At 40.5% G+C, this 25,620-nt stretch overlaps 1 protein-coding gene across 1 annotated transcript in view; it reads right to left on the reverse strand.

The window, feature by feature from the left end:
* Nucleotides 1–9,667, reverse strand: part of setd2 (SET domain containing 2, histone lysine methyltransferase) — a 138,067-nt gene extending 128,400 nt beyond the window's left edge. Inside the window, exon 1 of the mRNA XM_069922090.1 lies at nt 9,056–9,667. Within this exon, the coding sequence (XP_069778191.1) occupies nt 9,056–9,090 (35 nt within the window). The 5' untranslated portion in view covers nt 9,091–9,667. The remainder of the gene's footprint in view (nt 1–9,055) is intronic.
* Nucleotides 9,668–25,620: the final 15,953 nt, after the last annotated feature.

Raw genomic sequence — 25,620 nt, forward strand, 5'->3', positions numbered from 1 at the left:
TTAAAACAGGGGATGCAACAACTACAATCCTGAAAGTCAGAGACTGTGGTGGATGGATGGACCGCTCACGCTGAACAGCAAGGGACATGAAGATAATAACCAAGAGGTGAAAGGTTACCAAGGGTAAACTGAAATGTGAAGCTGATGTACAATCAGATAAGTTACAATCTTTTTAAATGTTAAAGCAGGTTCTAAGAGCTGAGTAATTGATTTATTTTAATTTGTAGATGTATGAGCTTGCATGGTTTTATGGCTAATTTACAGCAGCCATTCTCAACAGAGGTCAGGTGACCACCCTGGGAGCCACACCACAGTGGGGGGGGGGGTCATAGATTAAAATCAATTTTTTTTTATTGTTTGTCATGTAGTTGGTAGGAGAGAAGTACGGAAGAAACTAAACTTGACTGCTTCACGATGAAGGGGACTCTGCTCAGAGTCTTAAGAGGGCAATAGCTTAATAAAAGGTTGAGAATGGGTGATTTAGAATATCCTTAATACTGCTCACTGGTTGATCACAGTTTATAGAATGGCTACGATCTTTAACTACCCACTACACAGAATCCAAATTGCTTTTTCAACTAGTCCTGCTTCTTCTACTCAATGGATTGCAAAGTTCCAATCCCCCCCCCCCCCCCCCCCCCAACAAGTGAATTAATATGGTTTAGGGAAGTTGTGTTTTGAAGGTCGATTCCACACTATAAACCACAATGTAGATTCACACATGTTCAATGGGAACAGTACACTCGTGGAAGCACTATTTTTTATTTTTATAAAGGTAATATGGTAAACTGAGATAAACAGAGGAGGAAACTCCCTGCTGTACTAACAAATATTATTTTCGTTCATCATAATTTTAAGATTTGATTATTTATTTCACTGCTGTCTGTGGGATCTTGGTGGCAAAAAATTAGCTGTTGCATTTCCAACATTATTATAATGATCACACATCAAAATTCCTACAGGACATCCTGAGTATTCATAAAGCACAGCACAAATTTTTCCTTTCCACTACACCAGGACCCATGCTCAGGCACAGAAGATTGCTAAATGTAAGTGAAATGTAAAGCACAACTCAATATCTTTACTTTTATTCATTAATGAGATAAGGACATGGCTAGTAATTATAGCAACTTGGCTTTCCCTATCTGGCACAAAGATGGTTGCAGTGAGTCATCTTCATCCACTACAGTTCAAGTTTAGGTCTTGTTATAGAATAAGCTCCCAAATGGGCATCATATCAGGATGGTGCACATCTTGGAGGTGACTCCTAGCTATGAGTGCCCTACGATTCTCTTGTATTTCCAAGTGGTAAGGTGATGATCTTTAGCCAGCCATATCAGTGTATATTGTAGATGTTCCATACAGTAGTCATGGTAGGTTTGTGAAGGAGAGTTATAAATCTAGCATGCTGCTTTTTCCAGGAAGTTATTGAGCATTATCAGAGCTGCACGTATTCAGGCTATTTGGAGAGTATTCCACTATATTATTGACATATCCCTTTGAAGTGTCATGAAGGTATTCATTTTATCCATTGCGCATCTGACTTCTTTAAGCCACATCACTTGCACCTTATTCAATCATTTCAGGGCAATGCTGACTTGAAGGATGCTAATGGTGGAGAATTTAATGCCAAGAAATGGTATTGAAGGGTTGGATATTCCTGACACTTATATGGTGATAAATTTGCATAATTCATCAGCTGAAAAGTGGTCTTGGCTTGCATTACTTTCTGGGAAGATGCAAAGGAAACCAAGCAATTGACAGAGAAAATTCCCCCTTCTGATTTTAAGATAGGATCTGGGAAAGATCATTGATAATCTTCAAAATATAATTGACCTGGGACAGTGGTCTAAGAAATGCCTGCTCAGATCCTCTGGGATTGAGGCATTTGGATTCCAAGAACCAACATCTTAATTTGTGCACAGAATAGTCGCAGCCAGAGTTTTTTTTGTCAATTCAGTTTTTCCCAAAATGCTGTTCTGATTTCAGGCTCTGACACTCCTAGCTCTCCTTTGTATTTCAGCCTTGCTCTCTAGTTTGGATCAAGATTGCAATCCATCTTGGAGAAAAGTGTTCTAGGTGGAAGCCAAAGTGAGAGTTTGTAAACATATTATTGGGAGGTATTAACATCTTCCATCATATTGCTGATGGTTGAGAATAGACCAGTGGCAGAGTAATTGTAGAGATTAGATTCCCCTTGCTTCAGTAGGCAGGTCACAGCTGGACAACTTTCATTTTGGGTGGGGGGGGGGGGGGGTAATGGAGATACTCTAGTTTGTTTGCCTCCTGTAGAGAAAGGATGTTGAGGCCTATAGCCTTCAAGTTATTTCTTATATTATTCAAAATGAATGGATCAAAGGCTGATGACTGACATCAGTTGCAGTGAGGACCCCAGAAGATGGAGATGGATCAGCTACTCAACGATTCTGGGTGATAATGGTTGCAAACTCTTTAGTTTTGTCTTTAACATTCTTGTGCAGGCCTCGACCATCTTTGAGGATGAGAATGATCAAGCACCCTCCTCCCCCTATTTAATGCTCCACCGTTGTTTGTAACTACATGTAGCAGAAGTGTAGAATGTTAACCTGATCTACTGTTGTAGAATCACTTAACTCAGTATAAAGTGCAGCTTCAGATGTTTTCCCAAGTATGCCGATAATAGATGTTTTAGGAGATGAACTTTTAATGTAAAACTGAGAATAGTCTATGTTCTCCTTCGCCACTCCGTACTGAAGTTGGTCCCTCGGCTTGATCACGATGGTAGAGAAAGACGTGCCAGGCCTTGAAGTTGCTGATCGTGGTGCTACAAATTCCACTGTTGCTGGCTAACCATAACATCTCCATGAATGTGCAGCTTTGAGCAGATTGGCACTTTTCTTTTGTATTTACCACCTTGGTGGTGCCACACTTCATCTCCAGAACTCCTAATAAATCTGTTACAACAGATCAATATATGATAAATAGATTGATGACAACTGAGATTGGTGAGGAGGAGGTCAAGTAGGTTTTCCCTCGTGCTGGTTCTCTTACCACCTGCCCCAGGCCCAGTTTGGCCTTGTCACTGTCTCTCAGATAATCTCAGTTACTCCTGCAGGGAATGAGGAGAAAAAAAAACTTGTATTTATCTCATTGCCATCTTTCCTCGGATATGCCCAATAGCATTGCACACGAGTGTTTTACCCAGATATGACCTGCATACTTCACAGCTACTATTATTTATAAAAATAAGCCACAGTGAACAGAAAACAAAGGTTAGCAGTAGAACTCCCATTTATTTTCTAATACTCAAGTTTTATAAATCTGCTGTTTGTCTATGATACGGCCAGCAGTTAATACCTTCTGAATATGCCTGGGTGTGATACATCACTTCAGAGACCAGTTTGGAATTAACTGCATTAATGCAAAATGGGATTTGCTATTTTTCTATAGGCCAGACTGGGTAAGTATGGCAGATTTCCTTTTCCAAATGGCATTAATAAAGACAGTTTCCAACTATCTGATGACTTAATGGTCACTTTTTTCTGATACAGGGCAAGTACACCTTATCTGAAATGCTTGGGGCCAGAAGTTTTTTGGATTTTGGAACAATGGAACTAAGGAGCACAGTAGCATCAGCAGAATATCTGTATCAGTAGTTAAACGGCAACAAACAACGGCGTATTATTTGAGCGCCAAAATAAAGCCACATTCATGGAAAATTCACATGAAATAATATTTAGTACTTACCAAAAAAGACTTGATCTCTGCTTACAAAAGAAGACCTACCCGACCACCTTACACCTCCCCACTGCCGCTGCCAGTCCCCGACTACGGTCCCCGCTCCTGCCCGGGAGCCCAAGGCAATTTCTTTGATGTGGACGACACCGCACCCGATGATGAGATGCAATCGCCATCGCCGACTCTGGCTGCATCCGATGCTGAAGACTTGGACCCAGCTCTGTTTGGCATTTTCCCGGCCAGTAGCAAAAAAAATTTCATTTTTAAAAAAAAAAGAACTGTTAATGTCATCAAACTGACGCCAACAGAGCTCCAGAGCCCAACATGAGCAAGTCAGGTGTTGAATTTGTTTCCCCCCCCCCCACCCCGTGACATCATGTTAATGCTAAAAAAAATTCAGTTTTTGAATCTTCAGATAAGGAATACTCTACCTGTGACAGTTTCTTATTTCTGAAATTTTAAAACTTGGCTCCAATTCTCAAACACCTACAGCAGTATTGAATTCAAAGCCTCTGGATATCTAGTGCAGTATTTTAACCATCCCTAAAACCTGGATATTCACTTTAATGTATAAACATCTCACATAAACATCTGAAATATGGCCCTTATGACAGTACAGTACTTCTCTAGAATTACACCGATGTGGCAGCCTAGATTACATTCCTGACTGGGGCTTAAACCAGCAAATCAAACAAAAACCTACTGACTGAAGCATATAATTTAACACAAAGCAAGGGCAGCTTTTTTTTTAAAAATCCTGGAGATGGAGGCAACACTTGGTAGTTTCCACACATTTCATGACTTTCCTATCAGAGGTAGCACAGGTCAGACATCTTTAATACAAGGAACTGGGAGCAGCAGCAATCAAGGATCCACACCACTCAGCACAGGCTCTGTCCTCACTACCGCCATCAGGAAAGAGGTCTAGGTGCCACAAGACTCGCACCACCAGGTTCATGAACAGGTGCTCCTCCTCCATAACCAGACCCCTCAACAACAAACTCAATCAGGGACTCATTTAAGGACTCTTGTGCACTTTTATTGATTTTTTTTGTTCTCTCTGTATTGCAGTTGTATATATTCATTATCTGTTTACAGTTCTTTATTTGTTTACATGTATATGCTGGGTACAGTTTTTTTTTCACTTCCAATAAGTGGTAGTTCTGCCTCAACTGCAGAAAAAGGGATCTCGGGGCGGTATGTGATGTCATGTATGTACTGTGACAATAAATCTGGAATCTGAGTGGTGTCCTAATTACATTTTTTTTTAATATACTCAAGGAGTTCAAAAGGCAGATCAACAGAAACCAACCTCTACAAAAGCAGGACGCACAATCTTAAAATTAGGTTAAGGTCTTCGGGAACAAAGCTGAAAAGCACTTCTGTGGCATGCTGTTCGTTTGGAATATGTGCACAGAAGCAAAGTGCAATAGAAAAATGGAATTCCTCCCCATTAGAAAAAAAAAATCAATTAAAATTCTTGAAATCTAAGATTGATAATCTTTTGTTAGTCAAAAATAGAAAAGGATCCATAGATCAAGGTTGGTAAAAATAGATGAAGAACAGATTTATCTGAATGACAGCAGGTCTGAGTTACTAAACTACCTACTAGGCCTTGTAAAACAATTGCCAGTCATTGAATTTTTCTTAATTACAAATAAAAAGGTTTTTTTTCCTTATATGCTTTTAGAATTTGATGGATGGCAACAAGTTCACCATTTATTTTCCATTCCAGATGCTGAGAGGTGGTTGTGCATCCACTCAAATGGGATTGAAATACATATCAATCATGATGTAATGAAATGATGGAATAGAACAGGGGAGGTGAATGGTCTATTCCCTTTCCAACAAAGGATCATTATTACTTCTGATCTCCAAATGTAACTGAATGCTTCATATTCCAAACAACATTCCACAAATTATACACCAAAGGGACTGATGCATCTCCAAATATATGACATTCTAACTGCTGAACACTATCAGGTACATGAAAGCACATGCTTAAGTGCCAAAAACAGTACAAGGGAAAGGATGCAACAGACTGTACATTCAGCTCTGTTCCTCTAATGGCTTAGGATAGGTAGTCTGTTCAACACAAACATAAACCAGCTTAGCTTTATTTATTAGCCCCAAACTAGGTATTGGATGGCAACAGTGATGTGGAAGGAAATGAATTAACAAATTTGGGCTTTTACTCATGATCATGTGAAAAACATGCTTGTGTGGATGATAGATGAGAACAGAACTGGCTACATCTGATGTAGCCCCTGTAGCAAAATTGTCCACTAATCCTCTCTAAAAACTTACAAATGGACACCAACTTTCAATTATGCCTATGAATTCTTACTCTCGGTTAAGTACATCTGCCTTTTCAAGTTCCTCGGACATCTTAAGCAGTTAAGAGTGAAACACTGGAGAATCCAATTGTCGGCAGAAACACAAGTCTTTCAAAGTCAACTAAGAAGCAAGGATTTCTCTTCAAGTTAATGAACAGTATCCCAATCTGAAGGCCACAAATATCCCAGGCAAGCAATGAAGATTACCAATGATTTTACTTAGAGGGAAATGTCCTAACAATTTATCACTCAACTAGAATCATAGAACACAGTTTAATTAGTCAATTGGAAACACAAGATACAATAGTTGCTGTAACCTGGTGCAAAGTAAGAATTGCTGAATGAACTCAGTAGGCCAAGCTGCATTTTTGGGGGAAAATGGACAAATGATCCATTTTGGATCAAGACTGGTCAACATTGATTGTGAGGTGTTTGTGGGCCAGGTTAGATGGTAAGATGCAAATATTTCATTCTAAAAGTCCTTCTTTCATAAACTTTCAGGTATTTACAGCTCTCATTCTAGGCTGAGTATATTCAACCCTTGTAAATTTCCTTCTGATATTTTACAGACTCAAAGATGCTACACTAGGCCAAACTATTGCAATATTTCATTCTAGATTAACAAATCTGATCACAAAATAACTCGATTTTGTATGACCACAGATGACAATAACATTGCTGGGTAAAACAGAATGTAACTACCAGTATGTTCTAATGACAGCCCTACTGAATACAACGAAAATACATGGAGGATCAACAAATGGTAAGCAAATTTGATGGCAAATATTAACCTCAAAATCTCATTATTACAATTTCCTAATTATTGTATCAGAAACTATCTCCACAAAATGTAGCCATGTCTTCATCCCAAGATAACAACTTCACCAAATCAGACATGATTTGGAAGATTGGGGCATAGCATAGTTTTAGTAATAAACGATATCAAGTCAAGAAGGCCCAAAACTCAGAACAGGATTTCATTTTTTGATTGTGGCCAAATGAAAATTGACCTCAATGTTTTCAACAAAAAAAAGTAGTAGTTGAGGATTCTGCACCAGTTTTTAAAAATTATGGGGATTTCGCTTGCAAGGCTGGCACTTACTGTGCCATATTTTGTTGGAGGTGGTAGGCTGTTTTCATCAGCCGTTGCAATCCATGTTTATAGTACTTGATGAATGGCTAGAGAGAACATTTAAGAGTTTGTACAGGATGGAAGTCACAAAGGGCAAAACTGATAAACTGTAGAAAACTTGCTTTCCAAAGAATATCAGTTTTTGAAACAATCCAACTTTTTAATGGACAAATGTACAAATATTCAATGTTTTATTTCCAGAATGTGTAAAATTAATTGAGTCTAAGCTTCCAAGTTATTAATCTGGCAAGAAAGATACAACAACTTCACCCATGAATAATCAGAATAATAAAAACAGCAAGATTGGGATACAGATAAGAACTAGATGGCCATTAGATTTAGCTGGGTTACAGTACACAATATGTCCAGATATGACCATTTTCTCTCAGACATTAACAGTATAAAAAGAGAATTCTGATAAGAGATGCCATCATTTAGTTAAGGCATTAAACTGAGGATCTATTTGTTCTCCAAAGTGGATGCAAAAGATCATTATTTGTAGAGCTTTACTCATCCCCTCCTTGTCAATAATTTTCTTTCAAACAAGCAAAAGTAGATTATCTAGATACTTCTCTCAGTTGTTAGGGGTACTTGATTAGGGGTACTGCTGCTGCATTACCTCATGATAGAATCACAAATAAATCTTGAAACTACTACAGCTTGGGTGTTGAAATATGCTGTATAAATGCAAATTTATTTGTTCAGCATTAAACAGTTAAAGCGACGGTGCTGAAGTTCTATAACTGAACCATACTGTGCAACAAGGGAAAGTGGTATACAAATAGAAAAATGAAACCAACTAGATTGGGCAGGCAGCATTTTTTTAAAAATCCAGTCAATGCACTTGGTGAACTCCCCTCACCATCTTTCCACCTGCAACACAAACCCACCTAAAAAGACTGCTATTATTTTCAGAATGGTCTAGGGACTTCTCATTTTAAAATTAGGTTGTCAAATCCAGCTGGAAATAGAATGTGGATAAAGGACATTCTGCTGAGAAGACAAGGCTGTATCTTCATTTGAAGAATGTGTTTCATTATGGAGTCATTCTTTTTTTTTCCAATTGCAGATTTAGAGATTGCTTTGTCAGGACGGGATGTGGGATTAAAAACGTGTTTATTATAAAATTAGCCATGAAAATGTTCTTTGATGGCTCTATGAATTTGTGATAACAGCTTTAAGTGACTCAAGATGGCATCCAACTGTCTTCATGGGTAGTGATGGTCTCTGTATATTCGGGGTTTTTTTTTTGCCTGCTGTTTATTGTTCGCGATTCTACTCCAGTATGTTAAAGGAGATGGATAAGTTGCTCCTACTTTTATCCTAAACATCAACACTTTTGCCAAGTCAAGCAAGCTCTCCCAAATACACTCTCCATTAATCCTTCCATGGAAACAAGTCCCTCGCCATTTAATTTCCCCTCGTTTTGCACCAACGGCAAACGAACTGAGGCCGTTTTGGAAACACCATCCCTCCAGTCGTCCTAAACAAAAAAAACGAGGCAAGGTCGCAAGGTTTCCCACCCGCCCATGACAAGTACGCGAGTGCCGTGGATTTCAGGCCTGCTCCCGTCTCTCCCGAATATGTATTCGATTATTTTCCAAGTTGACCCGCTATTTATTTTCCTTTCGAGCCACGCTGATAGGGAAATTGTTTTAGTCGAAATGGGGGGGGGGGGGGGGGGGATTAAAGCATGAGGAAGAATGACCATCTGCGGGGCCTGGGCTCCAGTCCTTCAGGACCTTGCGCCTTGAGCGCTGGTTCCCCGAACAGTCGCAATATTTCCCTCGGATCTGAAGTCGCCTATTAGTAAAAGAATGAGTTTCAATGTAAACGAGTCGATAAGAAGAGAGAGATTTTGGCTACTTACTCGGTCGGGTGCTCTGGGTCATAAGTGTCCCCCATCTTCACCAAGCGGCGCTATTTTACTCAAAACATTCAGCATGAAAAAAGAAGAGGAAAAAAAAACTCCCAACGATGTTTCAAGCCGGCGTGTAAATTTCTTTCCCACCTTTGGAACGTTGAGACTTCTACTCTGGGAGGTGACAACTCAACGTCCCGTAATTAGAATCCCGGCGCCTCCGACGTTCCAAAATCGAACCTTTTTGTATCAATTCTCCCTTCCGATCCAAGTGTTGCCCTTCAGTTTCATTCCATGCCCGCTTTGCGCCGCCGCTCACCTTTTGGAGCTCCCCTTCTAAAACATCCTTCCCATATTTAAATACACATTGTACCTGGTGTGTGGATGGACACATACAAAAATCACCAGGCACGCGATCTATTCAATCCCTGCTTTGCCTCCTGCAAAACAAAATGAACGCAAAAAAAAAAATTCTTCCATCAGAAAAGGATAGACTTCATATTTCTAGCCATTTTAACGCGTCTTCTTTCTTCTGGGTTCCCCTTTTGCTTTAAGCACACATTATTTTGGTGGGTGTTGTATTTTCTCAGCCCTCGAGAAAGAACACTAGAACGATGTACGTCGCTCCGTAACAAACGGAAATGAACCGAGTAGTTTTTTTTCCCCCCGAAGTGACTGGGACTTTCCTGTGAAATTGACAGGCATCCGGGCCAACTGAAAGTGGCTCGCCAGTTCATGAAACTGATACGAGATATTTTATTAATTTTCATTTGTGAAGAGCAGCTGTTGAACTTTATCAGGTTTGTGTTTGTTTCCTTGAAGTGAGGTGGGTAATTTTAATCTAAAAGGTGGAACTTTAAAAAAAATCCTGCAGCAATCTTGACTCCCAAGGACACTTACCAATAATAAACAGAATTTCAGTTTGTTAATTCATCAAGGCAAGTTTAAAAATAAAACCACAACAATTCTTTGTTAAAGGAATTGAATTCAACGTGAACTTTCTAAATTTAGTACTAGGATAGTGAGAGGCAATTTCATAAATCATTCCTCAACCACTAGGCCTTTTTTTTAAAACCCTCTGATACAATACCCAGGCAACAGACGGTCACCAATTGGAGCACACCATAATCACATCGACATGACGGAGTGATTAAACGGCTTGAATGACCTGAGCATCACTGATTCACGACTTGGCCAGGTTCCAGGTACAGAAGCAAGAGGGGGAAAGACCAGGCACACCAGCCGTTTTTGGGAAATCCAGGGAGGAGCCGATGAAGGAGTTAGGGAAGGTCAGGAAGGTTCGGATGGGTCAGTCCATACATCTATGTAGATGCCTTTCACCACATTCACCCCTTCGAGATAAAACCTGATGGGGTGATGTGACGACATGGAGCACATACTGTACTTGATTACATATGTACTTAGTTCATAGTGTCCATCACAGGTTCAGCCTATCCGGTGGTCTCATGATCCTCAGTGACTTCCGAGGCCCCTGTTGTTCCTGCATTGAGCTCGCATTGTACCTGTGTGGGTGGAATTTCGGTTACAGAGCCCTTCACTAACTGTTGGGGTGGGCTCCTTGTTGATGAGATCTCTGTGGGATTGACTGCCGCCGGTGCTTGACTGGTAACTGGTGCTGAAGGGAGGGGGGGGGGGTGGGGTTGTACAGTTATCCAGGGTGGGGGGGGGGGGGGGCAGAAATACATCAAAACCCTGGGACATGGATGGGCGCTCTGTCGATTGACCGTCTGGTTCTTCTGGAGTCACCTGATCAATATTAGTGTACCCTGCCCAGGCCACCTACTGACACCATGTCCTCCTTCCTGTCTGGGTACCGCACAAATACACCAGATGCACTCTTTCCACCAGGGGATCTATCTTGTGGGGTCTAATATGTCTATGAAGAAGTACCAGCCCCAGTGTCGTCAGCCAGACTGGCATAGTGGTTCCGGATGCCGACCTCCTGGGAAAAGAAGAGTCTCTCATGGGGGGTGGCATTCATAGCTGTGCAGGAACCTGGTAGCATGCAACATGCCTGGTAGTACCTCTTGCCACTGAGAGACAGGCATCCCTTTTGACATGAGGGCCAACAGGATTGCTCTCCTGATTATACCATTCGCCCTCTCCAATTGTCCAGACCCGCTGGGGTTGTGGCTAGTAGCTCTGCTCATGGCTATCCCCACCGCCTGTAGGTACTGTTACAGCTCCTGACTCATGAAGGAGGAACCACTGTCACTGTGTATGTAGCTGGGGTATCCAAGCATAGTGAATATGGTCCAGAGTGCTTTGATGACTGTGGCTGCAGTCATGTCCGGTCAAGGGATAACAAACAGGAACCGGGAGTACTCATCCACTACATTTTGGAAGTGGATTGGAGGGGATCCTTAAAGTCTATACTCAGATGTTCGAAGGGACAGGTTGCCTTCATCAGTTGGGCTCTATCCAGTCTGTAAAAATGTGGCTTGCATTTGGCACAGACCGAGCAGTTCCTGAATCTCAACTGAGTAGGGTAAATTTCTAGCCCTCACAAAGTGATACAGCCTTGTGACCCCAGGGTGGCAGAGCTTGTCATGCAGGAACTTCAGATGATTCACTTGTGCGCTGGCACGTTCCCCAGGACAGAGCATCGGGTGGCTCATTAAGCTTCCTGGGCTAGTATAGGATCTCATAATTGTACATGGAGAGTTCGATTTTCCACTGCATTTTCTTATCATTTTATATTTTACCCCGTTGTTTGTTGTTAAACATAAATGCGAAGCCCTCTGGTCCGTCAGCAGGGTAAATGGTCTACCAGCCAAATAATGCCTCCAGTGGTGCACAGCTTCCACTATAGCCTGGGCCTCTTTCTCAATTGCTGAGTGCCTGAGTTCAGGGCCCTGAAGTGTCCTCGAGAAAAATGCCACTGGCTTGCCTGCCTGATTTAGCATGGCTGCTAGGGCAACATCAGTGGCATCACTTTCCACTTGGAATGGAATGGATTAATCAATTGCATGCATTGCCACTTTGGCAATCTCATCCTTGATACCCACAAAGGCTTTATGAGCCTCCACTGATGGAGCAATGTCTGTTGTCTTCACTAATGGCCGGGCCTTGTCTGCATAATTGGGGACCCATTGGGCATAATAAGAAAAAAAAACCCGAGGCACATTTTCAGGGCTTTCAGGTTCTGGGGCAATGGTAGTTCCCTCAGGGGGTGCATTCTCTCGGGGTCTAGGGACACAATCCCTCCCTCCACCATGTACCCTAGTATTGCCAGCCGTGAAGTGTAGAATATGCACTTCTGATTATACGTCAGATTTAGGGTTTTTGCAGTGGCGAGGAATTCCCTTAGATTCATATCATGTTCCTCCACGTCAAGGCCGCATATGGTGATGTTATCCAAATATGGATCGATGCCTTTAGTCTATCTTCCTTTGAAACACCAATACCCCATTTATCAGACTGAATGGCACCCTGCGGAACTAATACAGTCGGCCGTCAGCTTCAAAAGCTGAGTAGGGCCTGTCCTTTTGGTGGGTTGCGATCTGATGGTATGCTGACTTCAGGTCTATGGTGGAGAAGATCCTATATTGGGCTCTCTCATTCACCATGTCGGCAATTCAGGGTAGGAGGTAGGCATCCAATAACGTAAATCTATTCACAATCTGGCTGTAGTTTATTACCATCTGGTTCTTCTCCCCCCACTTTTACCACCAACACCTGAGCTCACCAGGGGCTGTTTCTGGGCTCAATGATGCCTTCGGCCAACAGCCTCTGGACTTCAGTTTTAATGAAACGTCTGTCCTCTGGGCTACATCTCCTGCCTTTGGTGGCTATAGGTCTGCAATTCTCTGATAAGTGCTCAAATAGCGGAGGCGGATGAACCCGAAAGGTGGACAGCCCACACATACTGCCCAGCTTACTCTCATTGGCTGAGCTGAATTCCTCGTTCTGCACTGTGAAAAGGGGGTGCATCGTTACACTTTCCAGCTGACACTGGAAGTCTAACCCCAGGATAACCGGTGTGCAGAGTGGGCATTACCATGATTTTAAAATCCCTGCACTCTCTGCTCCGCACCCTTAAGTACCCACACATCTCTGCGGAATGGGCTTTAGAAGCCAGGGATATTCGGCACTTTTCCAGTGACACCTTCAGTGCACAGCGCTTTATTAAGTCCAGGTGGATAAAAATTTAGGTGCTCTCTGTGTCAAACAAACAACCCGTGACACGACCGTTTACCTCAATGTTCATCATCGATCACGCCAGTTGGTGAGCATCACGGGGACCAGAATTAGGTCCGATTCAGAGTTACCATTGTACCATTCCTGTCGGTAATATGTTGGACTTGATGCCTCAGAAGATGGCTGCCCTCAATACTTGTACATGGCTGGGACTGGAGGTGAAGTTAGTGATCACTGATCTGAAGCCAGAAGTGACATTAGCGATTGTTCTCTTGGTGACCGCTCCCCCAAAGATGGCGATCCCTCCCTCGGATTTCACGTGGCACTGCTGGTAGTGGGCTTCCCCCAGCACACCCTCGCATGGTACCCTTCCTTTTTGCAATTTGAGCACAATGCGTTCATGGCCAGGCAGGACTTCTGGAGGTGCCAGGCCAACCCGCAGAACCTGCATTTGCCAGCCCCGGATGCCGCTGCTGTCGGTGACATATCCTAACATGGCGGCACCCTCGTTCCCCATGTGGACTCTGGACTGCTGGCTGTGTAAGCCTCACAGCTTTGCACCACAGTCTCCATCGCTTCCCCCAAGTCCAGTACTTCTTGCAACGTGCATTTACCTTTTTCCAGGAGTCTTTGACGGACCTGGGCCGATTGCATGTTTGTCAGCAGTTCGTCCTACATCAGCTCGATGGCACTCTCCACGGTACACCTGCAGGTTCTATCCAGTTCTCTCAATTACCATGCGAACTGTGCAAAGGGCTCCCCAGGGGCTGCCGCCAGTCATTAATTTGTACCTCACGAACATTGGGTTTGTGGGGTCCCGTATTGCTTTTGCAACAGGGCCATTGCCTCGTCATAAGTTTGGCAGTCTCTAATTATTCAAAACGCCCGATCGGCCACAAATGCAAATAGGAGATCATATTTATCTTCAGCATCCCTTAGGTTGTGTCGGTGCATGAACGTCTGCATCCCATGCAGCCACCTCTCGAAGGTAACGGCTGCATTGGGTTCTCTGGGTTCAATTGTGAGCGTAGTAGGCCGGCAAACTTCTCCCATTACCTGCTTCAGAGTTGATGCAGACCCCATGGGTGCTCCACTACTGTACCACGTGGCTGGGTCAACTCCACCATCTATGGGCTGGATGGCCAGGCATCTTCCCAATCGCTGCTGCCTTGTCCTGTATGCTGAGTTTCCATGGCTTTTGTTTTGGTAATTAAATTGTGGAGTACACAATAATCACATCAATATAATGGAGTGATTAAACGGCTTTAATTACCAAAAACCTGAGCATTACTGATACACTACTTGGCCAGGTTCCAGGTACAGGAGCAAGAGGGGGAAAGTCCAGGCACACCATCCTTTATTGGGAAATCTGGGGAGGAGCAAGGGAGGAGTTAGGGAAGGTCAGGGAGGTTTGGACTGGCCAGTCCATACATCTCTGCAAATGCATTTCACCACAATAACACTATAGAATGATAACGCACATATTGATCCTATGTTCCCTCCATTCTCAACCTTTTTTGTGTTTATGGCCTCCGCTTAGGACTCTGCTCAAAGTTTATGGACCCCCTTCCCCACAAAGTAGACAGTTCTGGTTTCTTCCATACTGCTTTCCTACTGACTACATAAAAAACAAAAAAAATTATGTTAAATGAGATGAAAAGAAAGTAAGGTTTGTACTTCAACGTGCTGTGGCCCTTGGGGCTAAAAGGCCCCCTTTGACAATGTGTGTTGAGGTTTTAGAGGGAGCAGCAAGTTAAGCGGATTTGGAATTCCTCCAAGTCTTAGCCAAAATTGAGTTCTGCAATATTACACAGGAAGAGGCCATTGACTCTTTCATGCCTAGATCAGCTCTCTTAATCCAATTGACTTTCTCTTTTTAACATAACAATTACAGCACGGAAACAGGCCATTAGGCCCTTCTAGTCCGCACCGAACCAAACACCCCTTTCTAGTCCCACCTCCCTGCACAATGCCCATAACCCTCCATCTTCTTCTCATCCATATACCTGTCCAACCTTTTCTTAAATAATACAATTGACTCCGCCACCACTATTTCTCCCGGAAGCTCATTCCACACGGCTACCACTCTCTGAGTAAAGAAGTTCCCCCTCATGTTACCTCTAAACCTCTGCCCCTTAATTCTTAACTCATGTCCTCTTGTTTTAATCTTTCCTCCTCTTAACGGAAATAGTCTATCTACATCCACTCTGTCTATCCCTTTCATAATCTTAAATACTTCTATCAAATCCCCTCTCAACCTTCTACGCTCCAAAGAATAAAGACCTAATCTGTCCAATCTCTCCCTATACTCTAGATGCTTAAACCCAGGTAACATTCTGGTAAACCTTCTCTGCACTCTCTCCACTCTGTTTATATCCTTCCTATAATTAGGCGACCAGAACTGCACACAGAACTCCAAATTAGGCCGCACCAACGTCTTATACAATCTCAACATCACCTCCCAACTCCTATATTCCATGCAATGATTGATTAAGGCCAGCATACTAAAAGCCTTCTTCACCACCCTATTCACGTGAGTTTTCTACCTCTCAAAGTCCTGCATTTTAAAAAAATATATCAAACTTGCCTTTGAAATCTGCCATTTAATTTTCTTAGATTTTCTCTTGGGATACATATTCCAAATTATAACCACTCAGTACCTCAAACAAATTTTCCTCTTCACATCTCTGGGCCTTGAGCCTTCTTTCAAAAGTATGCTTTATTCATAAAAATATATACAAGAAATACAACAGGTATGTTGTATCATTAACTGGAAAGGGGATGTCAGTGAGGCTTTAGTATACTTTGACACCAATGTCAAATTGAATGGAGTTTTAAGCAAGAAAGTCTGCAGACATTTGGATCAAGTGCAACAAATGTGCTGTAAAAACTCAGCAGGTCACACAGCACCACTGGGAAGTAAAGGGTAACCAAAGTTTTGGGCCAGAGCCTTTTGTCAAGGTATGAGCAAAAAACAGGCAGGTGCCTGAATAAAAAGCTGGGGAAGGGGGTGAAAAGAGGAGTGGAGGGAGGAAGGGGTATGGGAGAGGGGCACAGGCTGACAGATGAGAGGTCACAAGTTGATTCAGGTGGGAGGGGAGAAGGGATAATTGCTGAGAAATGAAAAAGGCTGACAGCAGCTTTCTGACAGGATGCGTGGAGCTGGAGGAAAGGAGACTAGGAGTGGAAAAGAAAGACTCAGGGGAGAGGTTTAACGGAAATTAAAATTGATGTTAATGCCGTCTGGTTGGAGAGTACTCAGACAGAATAGGAGGTGTAATTCCTCCAACTTGCAAATAGCCTTGGTCCAGCAGTGCTTGAGGTCATGGATAGACATGTCAGTGATGTCCACTTTGCTACTAATTCACTTGGTTCATCTCTGGCAAAACTTTCCTCTTTCTTGATCTCTCTGTCTCCATCACAGCAAAACCCTTTACACCACACATGTCAAACTCAGGCCCGCGGGCCAAATTTGGCCCGTGATATAATTATATTTGGCCCGCAAGATCATATCAAATATGTATTAGAGCTGGCCCACTGGCCGCCACGCCAGTATAGCGCATGCACAGCTACTACTACAATTCCCAGAATGCTTTGCAAATGCGTTGGCGCCGGCCCGTCAGCCCGCTAATCGTCCCCACCTCCTCTGTTTACTTTCATTAGCCTCTGCGACCTGTCGCCTAACTCACATGTAATAAACCCCTTACGAAAAATGGCCAAACGAAAGACAGAAAACAGGACCTTTCAAGACAGGTGGGAGGCAGACTATATGTTCATCCTTTTAAAAGACAAACCTGTTTGTCATTGAAGCAAGTTGTTATTTTTTTGACTTGTTGGCTTATGAAAAAAAAAACATTTAAAAGGAGCTTCAAGGCTATAGAGAAATATTATTTATTGAATATTTTATTTCTCATTTGTTAATGCTTCTTCTGGAAAGAGTTAAACCAAAACTATTATTAAACATTTATTTTAATAAGAAAAAGTTTAACATTACATATGTTGAAAGAAGAGAAAACATGCAGATGTTGTTGAAAATTTTCAATAAATATTTAGTTTGGCCCACGACTTAGTCCAAGTTTTTAATTTTGGCCCTCTGCGAATTTGAGTTTGGCACCCTTGCTCTACACCATCGAGAACATATACAGGGAATGCTACCGGCGGAGAGCAGCAGCAATCATCAAGGATCCAAATAACAGGGAGGAGTCACGTGATGGAGTAGTGGCTGGTCGGGGAACTCCAGCCCTCTCCAGAAAAGTAAAAAAAAGACAGTGAAAAAATAAAGGCACAAACATAAAAACCAAAATAAAGTGAAAGTAAAGGTGTGGAGAAAATGGCAGCGAAAAAAGAAAAGCCTAAAGCAACAGGAAGAAGAGAAGAAGAAAGGACGCCTTACCTGTCCGAGGAGGCCCGCCGCAGAGAGAGAAGCCCGCTCCCTAAGGTCAGTTGAAGCCCCGAACTCGGGACTACAAAAATGGCTCATGGAGCCAAACAAAAGTGCGCAACCGCGCAAGACAAAAATAACACTGACGGGAGGGGGGACCAGCTGAGGAGTCGATCTCCACAGCTGAAATTGACAACCACAACAAAGCAGCAAGAGGAAAACACAGAAAATAACGAGTACAAGAAAGAAGAGAGTAAAAAGAAATGAAAGAAACAACAGATGACCAACTCAGAGGAAGAAGACCAGCAGCAAGACACTTCTAGTAAAAATAAGAAGACCAAAAATACTCAACAAAATAAAACAAACAAACCAACAAGAAAACCAAAAGAGACAGAGGTAAAGGACACAGATCCTGGAGTGGACTCAGAAGAAAAAGAGGAAGAACACAGAGAAATGGAAAATGAAGGGAAGGGCAAGTACATGGATATTTTTTTTTAAAGAATATATGGAATCAGTAAAAGAATGGCAATCACAAGAATTCAGTGAAATAAAAAGAAGAGTAAAAAGTACAGAAGAAAAAATGAATAGATTAGAGATGATCATGTCAGATATAGGAAAAAGAGTGGACAAGGTGGAAGAATGAGAAACAGCCGTAGAAATGGAAGTAAATGACTTAAAAAAGAAATTAGAAGAATCTGATAAAAAAGTTAAAGAGACACAAGAACTGTTAGCTCAGAAGATAGATATAATGGAAAATTATAATAGACGAAACAATATAAAGATAGTGGGCCTTAAGGAAGATGAAGAAGGCAAGAATATGAGAGAATTTATAAAAGAATGGATCCCCAGGGTCCTAGGAAGACCAGAATTACAGGAAGAAATGGAAATAGAAAGGGCACACAGAACATTAGCCCCTAAACCACAACCACAACAAAAACCAAGATCCATTCTAGTAAAATTCCTAAGATATACAATAAGAGAAAATATATTGGAGAAAGCAATGAGGAAAATAAGAGAAGACAAAAAACCACTGGAATACAAAGGTCAAAAATTTTTTTTCTATCCAGGTATAAGTTTTGAACTCCTGAAGAAGAGGAAGTTGTTTAATACAGCAAAAACGATCCTATGGAAAAAAGGATATAAATTTATGCTAAAGTATCCAACGGTACTTAAAATAGTTATTCCAGGGCAGCAAAACAGACTATTCTTGGATCCGGAGGAAGCAAGAAAATTTGCAGAACAACTACAAAACAGACAGAGAGAGGAAGATATGTAACGAGAACAAAAATGACCACAAACCATACGTATGTGTGTATGTATATATAAAAAAATTATTAAAAAAATAGAATATAGGTAAGAACTAAGAAGGGAAAGAAAGGGAAGAAAGGAAGTATGGGGGGAATTAAGAGAGTGACCTTTGTTATATATGAAGATTAAAATCTTTTCTGGGGGGGGCTGGGTGGGGAAGAGTTACGGTCACTGCGAAATCAGTTGACGTTTGCGAGTGAATTCGCAAATCCAAATGGAGAGGGGAGATGTGGTTGCCCGACAAGGGACAAAGGGCAACTCAGGAAGGAGAGGGGATAGTGGGGTTAAAGGAATTTTAGATAGGAGAATAAGCGAAATGTTTTATGTTTTAGAAATGTTGTCTTATAAAGTGTTCAAAAAAAGAAAGCAGAAATGGATAAGAAGGAAAGGTGATGATGAGGAAACGGAAAGGAAAGATAAACAAAGTATGAAATGGCTATGTTGAACTATATGACTTTAAATATTAATGGAATACATAACCAAATCAAAAGGAAGAAACTGCTAAATTTACTGAAAAAAGAAAAAATTGATATAGCTTTCGTACAAGAAACACACTTAACTGAAGTGGAACACAAGAAATTAAAGAGAGATTGGATAGGACATGTAACAGCAGCGTCATATAATTCAAAAGCTAGAGGAGAAGCTATATTAATCAGTAAAAGTGTACCAATCAAAATAAAAGAGGAAATAATAGATCCAGGAGGGAGATATGTAATGATAAAATGTCAGATATATTCAGAGTTTTGGAATTTACTCAATGTATATTCACCTAACGAAGAAGATCAAAAATTTATGCAAGATATTTTTTTGAAGATAGCAGACACGCAAGGGAACATACTAATAGGAGGGGATTTCAACCTTAATTTGGATTCAAACATGGATAAAACTGGGAAAAAAATTAACAGAAAGAACAAAGTAACCAAATTTATAATTAAATCGATGCAAGAAATGCAACTTTTGGATATATGGAGGAAACAACACCCAAAGGAAAAGGAATATTCATATTATTCGGGTAGACATAAAACATACTCAAGAATAGACCTATTCCTGTTATCAGCTCGCATGCAGGACAGCGTTAGGAAAACAGAATATAAAGCTAGACTAGTATCGGACCACTCACCCCTGTTATTGACAATAGAGTTAGAGGACATCCCACCAAGAATATATAGATGGAGATTAAACTCCATGCTACTTAAAAGGCAGGATTTTAGAGAATTAATTGAACGACAAATTAAAATGTACTTTGAAATAAATACGGAATCAGTGAAATATAAGTTTATACTATGGGAAGCAATGAAAGCATTCATCAGAGGGCAAATAATAAGTTATGTAACTAAGATGAAGAAGGACTACAATCAGGAAACAGAGCAGTTGGAAAGGGAAATAGCAAATATAGAAAAAGAATTAGCAATGAAGAAGACACAACTAAAAGAAGAGAATTGGCAGATAAAAAAATAAAATATGAAACACTACAAACATATAAGGTGGAGAAGAACATAATGAAGACAAAACAGAAATATTATGAACTAGGAGAAAAAAACGCACAAAATTCTAGCATGGCAGCTTAAGACAGAACAAACTAAGAGAATGGTATTGGCATTAAGGAAAATAGACAAACAAATCACATATAATCCAACGGAGATTAATGAAAACTTAAGAGAATTCTATGAACAATTATATCAAACTGAAAACGAAGGGAAAGAAGACAAAGTAGATGAATTTTTAACTGAAATTGAACTACCGAAATTACAAACAGAGGAACAAAATAAATTAACAGAACCATTTGAAATAGAAGAAATACAAGAGATAATAAAAAAAACTACCAAATAATAAAACACCAGGAGAGGATGGATTCCCAATAGAATTCTATAAAACATTTAAAGATTTATTAATTCCTCCCCTTCTGCAAGTAATCAACCAGATTGATAAAACACAAAGCTTACCAGATTCATGCAAAACAGCAATAATTACAGTAATACCAAAGACAGGGAAAGATCCACTCGCACCAGCGTCATATAGACCAATATCTTTACTTAACACAGATTATAAGATAATAGCTAAACTATTAGCAAACAGATTAGCTGACTATGTACCAAAAATAGTAAATCTAGACCAAACTGGATTTATTAAAAAAATACGAACAACAGACAATATCTGTAAATTTATTAACTTAATTCATGCAGTAGAAGGAAATAAAGCTCCAACAGTAGCGGTTGGTTTAGACGCAGAGAAGGCCTTTGACAGAGTAGAATGGAATTACTTATTCAAAGTACTACAAAAATTCAGCTTACCAGAGAAATATATTAATTGGATTAAAGCATTAAATAAGGGGCCATTGGCGAAAGTGACAGTAAATGGATATATATCAAAACAATTTAACTTAAGCAGATCAACAAAGCAGGGATGCCCACTATCTCCCTTATTGTTCGCATTAGCCATAGAACCACTAGCAGAACTGATAAGAACAGAAAATAAAATAAAAGGGATAAAAATAAAAGACAAGGAATATAAAATCAGTTTATTTGCAGATGACGTTATAGTATACTTAGCAGAACCAGAAATATCAATAAAGGAATTACATAGGAAATTGAAGGAATATGGAGCAGTGTCGGGGTACAAGATTAACGCAAATAAAAGTGAAGCAATGCCAATAAATAATGCGGATTTCTCAAAATTTAAGAAAGAATCACCATTCAGATGGTAAACGCAAGCAATGCGATACCTAGGTATACAAATAAATAAAAACCTCGGCCATCTATATAAACTCAATTATTATCCACTAATGAAAAAATTACAAGACGACTTAGAGCATTGGAAAGACTTAGCACTAACACTGATAGGAAGGATAAACTGTATTAAAATGAACATTTTCCCAAGGATACAATACCTATTTCAGGCATTACCAATATGCTTAACAGAGAAATTCTTCAAGGAGTTAAAGAAAATAATAAAGAAATTTTTATGGAAAGGGGGGAAATCGAGGATAGCACTAGATAAATTAACAGAATGGTATAAACAAGGAGGCTTACAACTACCAAACTTTAAAAATTATTATAGAGCCGCACAATTAAGATACCTATCAGATTTTTATCAAACACGGGAAAAGCCAGATTGGACTAGATTCTTCTTTGGCTTGGCTTCGCGGACGAAGATTTAAGGAGGGGGTAAATGTCCACGTCAGCTGCAGGCTCGTTTGTGGCTGACAAGTCCGATGCGGGACAGGCAGACACGGTTGCAGCGGTTGCAGGGGAAAATTGGTTGGTTGGGGTTGGGTGTTGGGTTTTTCCTCCTTTGCCTTTTGTCAGTGAGGTGGGCTCTGCGGTCTTCTTCAAAGGAGGTTGCTGCCCGCCAAACTGTGAGGCGCCAAGATGCATGGTTTGAGGCAATATCAGCCCACTGGCGGTGGTCAATGTGGCAGGCACCAAGAGATTTCTTTAGGCAGTCCTTGTACCTTTTCTTTGGTGCACCTAATAGGGGAGAAGATACCTGAACATATATTATATAAATGGGATGAAAAATTGGTACAACGTAGGAATTTTCCAGTATTGCATCATCTGCTCAACATTTGGAAGAAGATTCATGTAGAAAGGAATAAAACAAATTACCAACTACCAAAACTAATACCGACGCAAAATCAGCTAATCCCTTTTACAATAGATAACCTTTCCTTTAGAGAATGGGAGTAAAAAGGGATCAAAAGAATAGAAAATTGTTTTTCGGGAAATAAATTATTATCCTTTGAACAAATGAATTTTTTTTTTTTTTCTTCTTTTTTTTCTTTGGCTTGGCTTCGCGGACGAAGATTTATGGAGGGGGTAAAAAGTCCACGTCAGCTGCAGGCTCGTTTGTGGCTGACCAGTCCGATGCGGGACAGGCAGACACGATTGCAGCGGTTGCAAGGGAAAATTGGTTGGTTGGGGTTGGGTGTTGGGTTTTTCCTCCTTTGCCTTTTGTCAGTGAGGTGGGCTCTGCGGTCTTCTTCAAAGGAGGCTGCTGCCCGCCAAACTGTGAGGCGCCAAGATGCACGGTTTGAGGCGTTATCAGCCCACTGGCGGTGGTCAATGTGGCAGGCACCAAGAGATTTCTTTAGGCAGTCCTTGTACCTTTTCTTTGGTGCACCTCTGTCACGGTGGCCAGTGGAGAGCTCGCCATATAATACGATCTTGGGAAGGCGATGGTCCTCCATTCTGGAGATGTGACCCATCCAGCGCAGCTGGATCTTCAGCAGCGTGGACTCGATGCTGTCGACCTCTGCCATCTCGAGTACCTCGACGTTAGGGGTGTGAGCGCTCCAATGGATGTTGAGGATGGAGCGGAGACAACGCTGGTCTATCTCGGCTGCACCATTTCATCAGATGCAAGGATCGACAATGAGATAGACAACAGACTCGCCAAGGCAAATAGCGCCTTTGGAAGACTACACAAAAGAGTCTGGAAAAACAACAACTGAAAAACCTCACAAAGATAAGCGTATACAGAGCCGTTGTCATACCCACACTCCTGTTCGGCTCCGAATCATGGGTCCTCTACCGGCACAAATGAATTATAAATATAATATAACTCATGATACAGTGTTGGCATACTACCAATTGAAATCCTACTTGAAGGACAAATTGGGAAGCAGTCTGAGGTTACCAGAGGGAAGTAATTTTGAATATGTGATTACAGACACAATGATAATCAAAAAATTTGTAACAAACATGTATATTAAACTACAAGAAAAGGAGAATGAGGAAATAAATGGTAAAACTAAACAAAAATGGGAACAAGATCTAAACATAAAGATAAAGAATGAAACATGGGAGAAGTTATGCTCAGGAACTATGAGAAATACAATAAACACGGGGTTACGTATGATACAATATAACTGGATACACAGGCTACACATTACACCTCAAAAGTTAAATAAATGGGACCCAACAGTATCTGACAGATGGTTTCGCTGTAAAAAGGAAATAGGAATAACAATTCATGCAATTTGGACATGTGAGAAAGTGAAAAAAATTTGGGAAGATCTAAACCAGATATTAAATAAAATCAGAAAAAGCAATATACCAAAAAACCCAGAGATATTCCTCCTAAGTAACATAAAAAACAAAGAATTTGGACTCGATTTGGATGATGCACAAAAAAGATTTGTTATGATAGCCCTAGCTGTAGCAAAAAAATGTATTATGTCAGCCTGGAAATTAGAAGATAACTTGAGAATACAACAATGGTATATAGAAATGAATAAATGTATTTCATTAGAAAAAATAACCTATAATTTAAGAAATAACATTACAATGTTTGAACAAATATGGGAGCCATACATGAAACATAATAGAGAAAACCTACCGTGGATATCTACCACCTAAAATGACAGAAGGAGAAGAGAATGAAAAGAACTGACTCAGTGGAATTTCTTGTTTATTTTTATTGAGTGACAACATTGTTTGACGGGTTTAATGTATCTTATATTCTGAACTTTAAATAAATGGGAGGGGAGGTAGGGAGGGAGGGAGGGGAGGAGGGAAGGGGGGGAGAAAATGACACTATATATTTAAGAAGGAAAATGTATGTATCTTGATCAATATGGTTTATAGTGTGAAAAATAAAAAATAAAAAAAAAAGAATCCAAACAACCCAGCACATGCTCTGATCTCGGTGCTGCCATCAGGGAAGAAGTACAGGTGCCACAAGACTCCCACCACCAGATTCAAGAATAACTGCTACCCCTCCACCAACAACAAACTCAATCAGGGACTCATTTAAGGACTCTTACTTTTGCACTTCATTAATTTTTTTAATTCTCTCTGTATTGCACAGTCATTTGTTATCTGTTTGCAGTTCTTTATTTGTTTACATGTATATGTTGTGTACAGTTTTATTTTGCCTCGCCTGCAGAAAAAATTCTCAGAGTTGTATGTGAGGTCATATATGTACTCTGACAATAAATTTGAAATCTGGAGTTAATCACTCTACAGATTGTGATAGTACAGATTCTATCACCAATGTGATAGAATTAGAAAGAGCCCATAGGGCATTAAGGAAGAAACCACTGGCATCTCAACCACCTAAACAAGTATTGATTAATTGTCTTCACTATCAGGACAGGGAAAAAATTTTAAGACTGGCAATTGTGAAGGCAAGACAAGTTGGACCTATGGTGATTGATGGAAATAAAGTTTTCACTTATATAGATTTGAGTATAAATGTGGAGAGAAGGAAAAACTTTAATTCAGCAAAAATAATTCTTTGGAAAAAAGGTTATAGATCTACTTTTTGATTTCCAGCAGTGTTGACGGTGTTTATTCCAAATGATCGTCCAAAAGTTTTTGAAGATGAAAGAGAAGCAAGATTTTTTGGTGAATCTCTTCCTTGGATTAAGGAGAAAATTCAAGAAAGTTTGGAAGAGTCTAGTCCTGGTCGAGAGGTCCACAGAGAAGGGGTGCAGATACAGATTTCACCAAAGAAAACTGCACCACTTCAAGTTGTAAGCCATGAACAAAGACCGTATAGTGATTTGGAGGAATACATTTCTTACTGTCAATTATGAAAAGATATTTGATGTGTTTTAAGAGACTGTCCTTTGTTAAAATTTTTTATTTTTTGCACAATGAGTCATATCAATAACAACATCCACAAATTATCATCATCAATATATACATAGTGACATTTCTTCTTTTCTCCCTTACCTCCCTCTCCCCTTCCCTCTTCAAAAATCAATAAATAATAAAACACA

This window comes from Narcine bancroftii, chromosome 2 (assembly GCF_036971445.1).
Source record: "Narcine bancroftii isolate sNarBan1 chromosome 2, sNarBan1.hap1, whole genome shotgun sequence".
Lineage (NCBI taxonomy): Eukaryota > Metazoa > Chordata > Chondrichthyes > Torpediniformes > Narcinidae > Narcine > Narcine bancroftii.